Source organism: Periplaneta americana, chromosome 3 (genome assembly GCF_040183065.1).
Source record: "Periplaneta americana isolate PAMFEO1 chromosome 3, P.americana_PAMFEO1_priV1, whole genome shotgun sequence".
Taxonomy (NCBI): domain Eukaryota; kingdom Metazoa; phylum Arthropoda; class Insecta; order Blattodea; family Blattidae; genus Periplaneta; species Periplaneta americana.
Genome location: NC_091119.1, coordinates 35,568,345 through 35,580,252, shown reverse-complemented (window position 1 = coordinate 35,580,252; position 11,908 = coordinate 35,568,345). Strand labels below are relative to the sequence as shown.

The window sequence follows — 11,908 nt, the reverse complement described above, 5'->3', positions numbered from 1 at the left end:
GAGCAATAGTTACAGTCGATAGCAGTCAAAAATGCGTTCATTTCTTCAAGAAACAATTTAACTGTGTTGGGTTGGGCCTAAAAAATTGTCTCGCAGCTATAAAAAGAATGAAGCTGTGGAGGCTACTGAATTGTTACATCAGCTAGAAAAATCAAATTCATTATCGGAAGCACATCAGTCTCCAAAAATGGATATTAGTAAATGCTTGTCCTTCATTAAGACAATGATGTAAAACTTTTCAAAGCTCTGAAACGAAGAAAAATTCAACAATCATGTCAAGCACAAGGCTTTGTAATCTAGCAATTCTATCCACTGAGAGGGAGAAAAGTCGAGATTTGTTGAAGGACCCATCATCAGTGATCGACAGATTCACTGCTAGGAAATCTCGACGGCTCCAGTTCACCTTATTAAGCGTTTGTATAGATATGCCTTGCATGATTGTTTATCATAATTTTGCATGTTATTAAATAAGACTTCCGAGAATGAGTTTCAAGAGAGTTGACGGCAGCGGCATTGTCAGGAGATGGTCAGGTACTTTCTAAACCCTGCATATCTGGCCCACCCAAAATAATCAGACTGGCTACGCCACTGGGTTCTGGCTGATATGTACTTACATCTATTTATCAGGCAGTACATCTCACTTGAGAATATGTGTCAAAGAAAGAACTGTTTCTATACATCTGAAGTCTGATTAGTGTAATAGGCTATGTAACTAGTCAGCGATGAGTATGTAAAGGAGGGGAAAGGAACTGGCCACCCTATCCCATTATCTCCTGGCCTAGTTGCCTCATGAGTGATGCCTCGTTGATGTCACTTGTGGGGTCCAAACCTGTCTTCGGACAGTTGACTAAACAATAATGAAACCTCAATTATTTTATTTTAGTTTCCTCACCACGTTTGTCTTGTAGAATATGTCATTATGGCATGATATATAAAGCTAACTAGAGTACTCTTTAGTACAGTAATTCACAAACTACACTCCCGTAGCAGCACTGTACACATAGCCATACAACATAAAAACTTTAACAGTGAGAAATGCTGACACCTACAGACTAAAATATATCTATTTTCTACCTCGAGAACGCATCAATGCACCTGACATTTGCAAGATAGATTCGGCCTCACTTCACTTCATCCCTGTTTGGTCTGATTACTTACCTTGTTGGGTTTTTTCTGAGGTTTTCCCCAACCATAAGGCAAATGCCAGGTAATCTATTGGCGAATCCTCGGCTTCATCTCATCTCACTACATGACCACACCTGTGGAGTAACGGTTCTCGCGTCTGGCCGCGAAACCAGGTGGCCCGGGTTCGAATCCCGGTTGGGGCAAGTTACCTGGTTGAGGTTTTTTTCCGGGGTTTTCCCTCAACTCAATATGAGCAAATGCTGGGTAACTTTCAGTGCTGGGCCCCGGACTCATTTCGCCGGCATTATCACCTTCATCTCATTTAGACGCTAAATAACCTAAGATGTTGATAAAGTGTTGTAAAATAACCCACTAAAAAAAATCTCACTACATCTCGCCAAAAAATTGTAAAAAATTGAAATTGTAAAAATTATAATTGTAATCTTGTAAAATTTTGACTTGTTCCAAATCTTAAAGATTCATTGCTAAGATTACATAGGCTATTGTAATTGATACAGTCGAAAATGAAAACTGACCAAGTTAAAAAAAACAAAGTTTTGAGAAAGTTAACAAACTGACCGGATAAATTTCAGAATATGGATTCTTTCTTTTCCCTCTTACTTCAAAATTCCAACCTTGTGCACACAAAATAAATTATTGGCACTGAAACGTGCCTTTTCGTAAGCATGATGATATGCATTTGACAAATGCAGACAAATCTGCTCTTTTTAGTATTATAAGGTATAACTGTCTGTGAGAAATCCGTATCCTGAAATTTTCCCTACTTGTAACATTTTCAGGTCATTATTCACATAAAACTGAATAGGCTAATATACGGTTTTTTTTTTAGTTTTATCAAAATTATTATTAGGTTATTTCAAGTTCGAGATTTTACCATACAGTAGTTTACTTTACAACGCGATTAGCGTGTATATTTTAGACGCTGTAATTATTGTTTAGTCAACTGTCCAAAGACAAGTGACAGCAACAAAGCACCACTTATGAGGCAATAAGCCAGGCGATAATAGAGTAGGATGGCCAGTTCCTTTCTCCCTCCATTGCATTACATCGCCGACTTGCTACATATTACACTAATGAGAATTAGTAGTAACTGATAATACATATTTACACAAATTTGGAAGTTACTTACTGTCAAATTCTCTTTATGACGTTCATCTTCCTGAGTATGAAATATGGATTTAAAAAGCTTATGCACATGCTGACGTTCATCATGTGACAGCTCGTCTTCCTCATTTTCAGCTATTTTTCCTTTGTTGTTTCCCATTTTTGCACACTTCGATTAATCTCTTAAGTTAAAGGTTTTCAAAAGTAATTTAAATACTACTCGCGCACAACGTACGCACAAGCAACCTTCACCTACTCTCGGTCTCGTTCTTCTGTTTCACAGATCACACGCGAATAAGGATCACATATGATCACAGATAAGACATTCATCTGTTTCCCAATTCCTCAAGGTTCAATGAACTTCAAAGATTCGTTGAAACTTGAAGTCAGTAAACAGATTGACCAATGCCTGATCAGTGGTCATTACTTTAAGTGTACAAATACATTTTCAATTATTGTTAACTAGTTTCTGCATGTAGAAATTACAGATGTTTATTATTTTCGTAGTTGTTTTTAACAGCTTTACTTGCTTTCATGAGTTGGGTGCACTGAAGTCAGAGTAACGAAGCGCGTAATTTAAAAATATTAATACTTAAGGAACCCGCAGGTTCATTGCCGCTCTCATTTAAACCCATCGGTCCCTATCCTGTGCAAGATTAATCCAGTCTCTAGCATCATATCCCACTTCCCTCAAATCAATTTTAATATTATCCTCCCATCTACGTCCCGACCTTCCCAAAGGTCTTTTTCTCTCCTGCCTCCCAACTAACACTCCATATGCATTTCTGGATTCGCCCATACGTGCTACATGCCCTGCCCATCTCAAACGTCTGGATTTAATTTACCTAATTATATCAGGTGAAGAATACATGTGTGCAGTTCTGAATTGTGTAACTTTCTCCATTCTCCTGTAACTTCATCCCACTTAGCCCCAAATATTTTCCTAAGAACCTTATTCTCAACCACTCTTAATCTCTGTTTCTCTCTCAAAGTGAGAGTCCAAGTTTCACAACCATATAGGACAACCGGTAATATAACCATTTTAAATATATTAATACACAAAAGGAAAATATGAATAAATTTACTTATAATTAATATTTTATTTCTCGGTGATACACTGGTGTTATTTAGCAGAAAAGAATCACTTTTCCAACTGGAATTCAGTGCGACTGAGTGACTAGAGAAACAAAACATAATTAAATTTAAGAAGATACCGGTGCCAATTTTCTATTGCAGTTGGAGAAAGTAATAAATAATTTCCTTTCAGTTAATGAAATGCTGTAGTTGTAAAACTAAAGTAACAGCATTAAAAGGCTCAAAAAGGCAAATTAGAACATCTTCAAACTATATTTGAAGTCATTTCTTCTGGAAAATCGAATGGCTGCTGCATATTTGATTTAGATGTAATACTGTAAACCTCAGCATATTTAATTTAAATATAAATTTCATTTTCAACTAGTCACTGTTGCTACGCTCTTTTGGATGCACAGAATACTAGATATTAAATCCATTGTTTTTATAATGAATGTTTCATATTAATTTTATTTGAAGTTTCGGGTACTAGTCACTATTAATAGAATAACTTTTTCTGAAGGCATAGCATACTGTTAAATATTATGTTTATGGGTTTTGGTTTTTTATGAATTGATTAATGTTTTAAAAGTTTGTGATAATTTATAACGTGAAAACACTTAAAAAAAGTGAGCGGAAAAGAATCATAGTTTAAGATTTACTATATTTATGTACTTATGGATATCGGCCAATTGGAAGTGGTGGTGAGTCATTTTGTTTTTTGTTTATAAGAGGGCAGAAGCATTTTGCTGTGGCGCATGTGCTGACCTGTCATGGAGTGTCGGGTTGGCGTGATATTACGTGAATTTATTTTCGCCTGTACATTCCAGATCAAATCAAGCAGTTTTCTTCGTGCTGTGGTTACACATCTTGCATATACGAAGGTTAGGTTTGGTTAGTTCAGGTTTTTATTAACAAGTCCGCGCAAGATTCTATCGCGAGCTAGATGTGTATAAGTTGATATTTGATGACGTAACATTAATTCGATATCCGTTGTTTTCCTTTTGTTTCTGCCACTTTAACATTAGTTCTAGCGTTGAAAAAAGGACAGTAAGAAGGAGCGTGTACTTATAGTACTCATACCGCAGGGCCACTGACAGAATTTATGGGCCCTATGCAATTCTGTACTCGGACCCCCATTGAAAAAAGTAACAATTACAAGTTACCAGTTATTCTAACCATAATAATTATTTGCAAAATAAATAAAAGAATAAAGGAATTTACCAATGGGATTTAAAAATAGAGGGTGATCCATTTGGGTATGGATAAAATAAAAACACCGTAAAACATTATTTTACTACTGAACTTTATTTGTTGAAACTTTGTGCATACAACACTAAAAGATGGGAGATTCCTCAGAGCTCAACATGATCCCCATTGCGCACCCTGCAAACTCAAAATGGTGATGCAATAAATTCAGCTCATGTTCGTTGTAACATAAGAGAGGTGATTTGTTGAAAAACTTGAGTAATTTTTACTCTCAGATCATCAATGTTCCTGGGTTTCTGTGAATAGACAATGTCTTTAACAAAACCCTACATGAAGAAGTCAGGAGGGGTTAGATCTGGGGAGTTTGGGGGCCAAACTAAGAGATAGCTGCTTCTCGTACCAGGGGCGTATTTTGCGGGCTACCGGCGGTAGCCCAAGGAAATTACAAAAGAAAAAGTTTATAATATAACATAATGTAATAATTTTGTATTATTAGTTTTACCATAATAATTAAAATTAAAGTAATTGTTAGATATATTTTGTGTAATAATAGGGTCAGCGGTAGCCCAAACCCTTTAACCACTATACGCCACTGTCTCGTACTGGGTTTTGCCTGCGACCTCCTGCATGTATTTTTAACGCAGAACCTGTTTCTAAAAGTTCGATACCACAACTTTATGGAATCGTATTTAGGTACATTACGCACACCATACTCACGTCGAAATTCTGTTTGAACTCTTTTGACACACTCAAATTTAGCATACCAAAGAACACATTGTGCCTGCTGTTGATTTGTAGTAGCCATTTTAATCATCTGCGATTTTTATTTGTCCTTTCTGATTATGCATTGTTGATCGTCAATTATGGAAACTCCCATCTTTTAATCATAATATAACCAGCAAGAAATTTTTCCTACTATCATAATAGCTTTATAATAATAAATTAAGGTGAATGTAGAATATCCAACACCCACTGAACGAATATTTCACTTTTCTCACTGCCAATGTTGCGCTATAATCGTATATGCAAGGTAGGCTATAACAAAAACCTAAACTAACCAAACCTAACCTGTCAAAGAAGCAACAAGTTATACTAAATATGTGTAAAATTGGCCTATGTCTCTATAGTGGGCGGGATATAAGTAACATTGACCTAAATTAATATTATCCATACCCAAACGGATCAGACTGTATTTCAATCATGTTATTAGCCACGCAGTTATGGTGTCGGAATGGATTACTCTGCAAATGTCACATAGCTACATTGCTGCTTTCATCCTGCTACCCCATATCTCAGTCTGATTTTAAAGACGTATTCACGTCAAAAATTATTTGGAAAATTTATCTTAGTAGTACTCCATTTAGAAATTAGACACAGTTGTTACATTCTTTTATTCCATACCATTATTACATTACATTGCAATTTAGACTGTTCAGATAATGTATTGCACAATACATACCTGAAGCCTAATAATTAATTTATTTCGTTGGGAATATTATATTGAAATTGATAAGATCTGTGAAACTTCAACAAATTTATTTTAAAATACAACTGTACAAGCAACAATTTTATGTACATGTTAAACAGTTGATTACATTCCTAATACTCAATGAAATACAATACTCTTGCAACCAAAGCAATGTCTTTTCTCTTATCAATTGCAGTAACAGCTTTTCCCTGTATGACCAGTGTTAAAAAATAGTTGCAGATATTTTTGTACTTCCTCACAAATTACTTCCTCCTAGACTAGACATGTTCATTGTACAAACAAGAGTAATGTAATTAGTTACAAAACATAAGCAAAACAAATACGAAAATAAGTTTCAAAATCCTGAAACTACTCCAGAGTGAGATTCTTTCTTTTAATATAGATCACTTATAATTACAAGTGTGTGCCACATTTCTTGGTTTTTATAATAATTAATGACTTACGTTAAGATTTAATAATGTAGTGCATTAAAAATATTAAATGTCAAAAGCGTAATGGTTCATTTGTATGTAATATCGATTGTAATAAAAACATTCTTAAAAAATCATGGTCAGAATCAACGTTCTTCAAATTCCTTATTTTGCAACGTATCACTTTGATTTGTTAGAAAATTCGAACCAATCACTTCATGCATATAATCTCTTCAATTGTTTCGTTCAAGTGAAATAAATATAAAAATTAATGCAAGAGCCTCGATTATTTGGCTCAAATAATGTGATGGGTAATAGAAGTTACCAGATAACGAAAATCAAACATTTATTATGGTTTTTTTTTGTAAATGGTTTATGGTGTACAGTGAAACAAAATTTATGAAAAATCTTCAGTCTCTGACTTTTCACTTGCATTCAGTGCAGAGGATATTTAATCAAAATTCGACAAATAGTAAAGTAAATTAAAATAGAATAAGATACTTTAAATGGGCATAATAGAAGATTGGATAATCATGTTTTTCTTTACTGTACACCTTAAGATAAAAAAGAAAAATAACGGTTTACAGGGACAAAGTCCTGATCAGAAAGCTTTGGACGACTGTATGATGCTGTGTTATCACACACATTCGAATACACAACCTTGATTATATTTCACTGAAAGCTGAGGCTTTCTTTATGTTCTATTGAGCATGTGGCTTATGCAGTTATTGTGTCCCTGAGATCTAACGCGTATATAAGTAGTAATCATAACCTCGAGGCTTCGAATTCTCCTCTTCCTTTTCTTTGAATGGTCTACACCAGTGGTCGTCAGCACTCGCTGAAATGGGTAAAGGGTAAGCAGTGCAACATAATATGCCCTATCGTGCAGCAGGAAGAGGGAGAGAGCATACCCGCCAGCTGCCATGGATGCACCACAGTGCAGTCTCTTATCCTTGGGTAAGAGATGCTAGCCCGAGTGTGCACTGTGCTGATGACCGCTGGTCTTATACCTTCTATTCTTTCAGTATTTCAATGTGATTAATTAATTTCAGGGCACTCATGCTAAAAGTTCTGTGTATTTTAGGAGTTTTAAGGACCATACGAGAAAACCCAGGGAAATGCAAAGCAGCCCTAATTTCAGGTGTAGATCGGAAAGGACTGTGACTAAGAGAAGCGCCAATAAGTGTACGCAGGTTTTATCATAGATATGACTGATTTATGAGAGTAAATTTGTCGCGAATTTTCGCGAAAATTGGCTATTTCTGTGAAAAATCCTTTCAAAATTACTTTAACTCTCCATAACTCGAAAACCAGTAAAGGTTTTGAATAGTTTCAACTTTTAAAAGCAATTACCATTCTTTCTCAACATTTCTCTCGCTGTGACTCCCCCCCCCCCATCTGAAGTGAAAAATAAAAAAGTTTGCCGCATATCAACTTTTGAAGGTGTAAATGTATAGTTTGAACAGATCACTTCGAAGTTACTATTTCTTTCTCTGTCTTTTCAAAAAAGATTTCGATTTCGAATTTTTTTCTATGCTTTCCTCAGACATTGATCTGTCAGTCATAAAAAATTACAGCATGGATGATTGACTATCATAGAGGCTACGATATTGAAGGTGGATAATGGTTATCTCCTCCCACTCACCATCTTTCCCTCACACAACCCACCAATATTACAACATTGCAGCGATCTCTCATTGGTTCTCGTCATATGCTACAATATAATTGAAACAAATTGTGTTATTCAGCATAGCCGAAGAAATTTTTTATGTTCAGTTCTATGATCAAGGTGAGAATAAAAGCCAAGTTCGATACACCAGCAGGAAAGAAAAGATGCTGAGAGGTGAATCACGATGTGCAGTAAGGACATAGCTACAGAAGCAAATCGGCAACGACAATTCCACATTGAAAAGAATGAGCATATGAGTAAGATAGTGATATTCAATAACCTGATTCACTACAATGAAGTGTTCGAAGCCATCTCAAGTAATGTAACATAATTTCATGCCTGTGCAAACCATAAACTTGAGTTTTGAACAGAAGGAGTATTACAGATATGTATGTTAAAGCTGGTTTACATTACATGGTTAGACGTATTATTATGAAAAATTATAAATTATATAATAATTTTGTGATGAGATGTATAATATTTACTCAAAAGGCTGGTAACACTAGTGAAATGTGACAAAGTACATTTACGTTTCCACATCAACTCCTCTCTCTCTCTCTCTCTCTTTGTGTGTGTATGTATTTTATATATATTACACATGCATAGTTCTGAAACATCATATATTACGTCATTCACAACGCAAGGCTGAAGAACACTTAACATGCAAAGAGAACAAAACAATATAAAAAATTCCTTGTTGTAATATAGAATAGAAATACATTTTCTGAGTATGACAGTTAATAAGAAAATGCAGACGTGGACAAATTATTAACAAAATTGATGATTTTTATGATAATTCTGTTTACAAAATTTGACTTTGCAATTTAGACTACAGTTGACAATTTTACATATTTCCATCATTACAGTAGATAGAAATATGCAAAAATGTCAACTGAAGTTTAAATTGAAGAGTCAAATTTTGTAAAAATATAAAATAAAAATCTTCATATTTTGCTAATAATTTGTAAATATGCAAAAATGCCAACTGCAGTCTAAATTGAAGAGTCAAATTTTGTAAAAATATAAAATAAAAATCTTCAATTTTGTTAAAAATTTGGAAATACCCAAAATGTAAACTGTAGTCCAAATTGAAGAGTCAAATTCTGTAAAAATATATAACAAAAATCTTCAGTTTTGCTAATAATTTGTAAATATGCAAAAATATAAAGTGTAGTCCAAATTGAAGAGTCAAATTTTGTAAAAAATATACAATACAAATCTTTAATTTTGCTAATAATTTCGAAATACGCTAAAATTTCAACTGTAGTCTAAACTGAAGAATCATATTTTGTAAAAATATGTAATAAAAATCTTCAATTTTGCTAATAATTTGTCCACGTCTGTAATAAACAGAACTTTATCATGAAATGTTTAATAAACATTGGATGCAAATCAAACATACAACACATTAATATACATATTCAAATTTCTGCAGTGCTTGGGAAAAGTGACGCAAGTCAGTTTTCACAGACCTTTTTTGATAATTTATTGACAACTTACACTGGTTTATGTCGATTTGATTTTTTTCTGTATGAATTATTGTAATGGGAGGAATGCCTATGTATTTTTTTCCAAGCGAACAGATGTTCCGTAAGTTGTCAATAAATTAACAAAAAAGGTTTGTGGAAACTGACTTGTGTCACTTTTCCCGAGGACTACAGATTTATAAGCATACAAAAGGGGAGAGGAGAAGGGAACTTGAACAAATGCACTGAAACTTCCTAACCTGCCAAAACTGAATATGTACTTTATTGTAAAGGTCACGAAAATTGCGATCCTTTACAATGAATATACGTTCATCTCATTTAAATCAGTGAACTGCAAATTTAAAAATTCACAACGATCAGCAACAGAGTGATAAATTTTCATGTGATATAGATGTGATGCTAGACAGTCATGCTCAGTGTTTAGTTGGAAGGTTGCTATTGCTTCTTTTCTAGGTTTGAGTTTGTTCACCTGCCATATTTCTTTAATATTGTGACAGCTGTCTCTGGAGTCGATCACGTGTCCCACAGAAGGCAGGGCGCGCGAGAAGACAGGCGGCGTAGCGATGGGTAGGGAGGCTGCAGCCGCGTGGGTCTGGAGGGGACGGACGTAAGGGGAACGTCTGCATGCCAAGAGGGGAGACGACATGCTGGGCCACGGCAGAGAGGGGGAAGAAAAGCAACTGCGACTGAGGGGAGATATCCGGAGAAGTCTCGAGAAGCGCCATCCTCTCGGCATCTGTAGAAATTTCCAGGGTCGAAGGTTCGCGAAGTGTGGTTTAACTAATAAAAAGAAGCAGCGAGAACAGAAGTCTCTAGAAGCAGAAACTTCGACGATCGAAGAGACGAGAACGTGTAATGTGGCAATATAAGCACGAGCAGCCTTTGAAGGGAGCCAGTTCAGTTTAGAACAGTGAGTCAGTCTTGTCAAGCAGCGGTGGACGAGCAAGGAAGCCAGCCTTCTAGACCTGGGTTCGACTTGAGGAGGACCGCAACTGTGGTAGTGACCCGGCGAGTGCGGCATTTCCGGAAGTCTTGAGTTCGAGTGCAGTGGACTGTCTCTGGAAGTCTTGGGTTCGATATACTGTGAACTTGAGTGAATGAGCTAGAAGAACTAGCCAAGGCAACGAACTGTGAAGTGAGAACTGAAAGTTTTGTTTTGTAAATAGTGCTTTGTGAACATTAATTGAGATTAGCAGTACATTGTTGTTTGCAATAATCCAAGTGAATTGTCATTGTCGTCTGTGGAGTGCAATAACGAATACTGTGTTGCTGTGTGAAGTGAAATATCCATTGTTGACGGGAGTGTTTAATTTTATTTTATTGGGTTATTTTACGACGCTGTATCAACATCTAGGTTATTTAGCGTCTGAATGATATGAAGGTGATAATGCTGGTGAAATGAGTCCGGGGTCCAGCACCGAAAGTTACCCAGCATTTGCTCGTATTGGGTTGAGGGAAAACCCCAGAAAAAACCTCAACCAGGTAACTTGCCCCGACCGGGATTCGAACCCGGGCCATCTGGTTTCGCAGCCACACACGCTGACCGTTACTCTACAGGTGTGGACGGGAGTGTTTAAATTCGGTTATAGAAAGTCATTATTGTTGTGAATAAAAGCAACAGTATTGTGTGAAATAAAAGTCACAATATTTCCCCAAATTTTGTCCTGGGATAATTTCGATGCTTCTGCATGAAATAGCTCATGGGTTCGCTTCGTTACTAGTCTTCTCACTGTTTTTGTGTCCAGCGAAGTTGAAGTAGGATTAAGCGTCGCTCCCTTCTTATTAGTAGGTCTGCAGTTTCATTCCCAGAAATGTCAACATGTGACAGGATCCATTGAAAGGTTATTGATTTTCTTTGTCTATTGAGGAGTTTTAGTATTTCCCTTGCTTCTTTTATAGTTTTGGATGTAGGCTGGGTATTTGAAGTAATGGATTGGATTGCTACTTGTGAGTCAACCAGAATTACTGATTTTTAGAAGACTTTAGGCCTAAGCAAAAGTTGTTCTAGTGCTATGATTGCTTTTGTTTCCCCATAATTCAATTTATTTTATTACATTGGCTGCAAAAGGGTATCTGTCGGATACAGGGGGGGAGAACCATTAATCCTTCCCATTGAAGGCTTTAACCTCCTCTGTCCTTAGGTATCATATATGATACCTCAGCTCTTTATTCATATGTCATTCGTTATGCGCGTATATAGATCCGTGACCTGAGGTATCATATTCTATACCATCTGCGCTCTCTGCCTATCATTTGTTTTTGTTTAATTTTCTTGCCACTAGATGTCACCAGCTGATTGAATTTATCATTTCGTCTAGTCAGC

The 11,908-nt window shown here is 35.9% G+C and overlaps 1 protein-coding gene across 4 annotated transcripts in view; it reads right to left on the bottom strand.

Annotated features, from left to right (window-relative positions):
* Positions 1 to 2,582, bottom strand: part of LOC138695919 (MTOR-associated protein MEAK7) — a 37,120-nt gene extending 34,538 nt beyond the window's left edge. For 3 of the 4 annotated variants that reach the window (XM_069820284.1, XM_069820283.1, XM_069820285.1), the window contains exon 1: positions 2,276 to 2,582. In XM_069820284.1, the coding sequence (XP_069676385.1) occupies positions 2,276 to 2,410 (135 nt within the window). In that variant the 5' untranslated portion in view covers positions 2,411 to 2,582. The remainder of the gene's footprint in view (positions 1 to 2,275) is intronic. The other variant, XM_069820282.1, reaches the window with a different exon arrangement.
* Between the last annotated feature and the right edge of the window lie 9,326 nt (positions 2,583 to 11,908).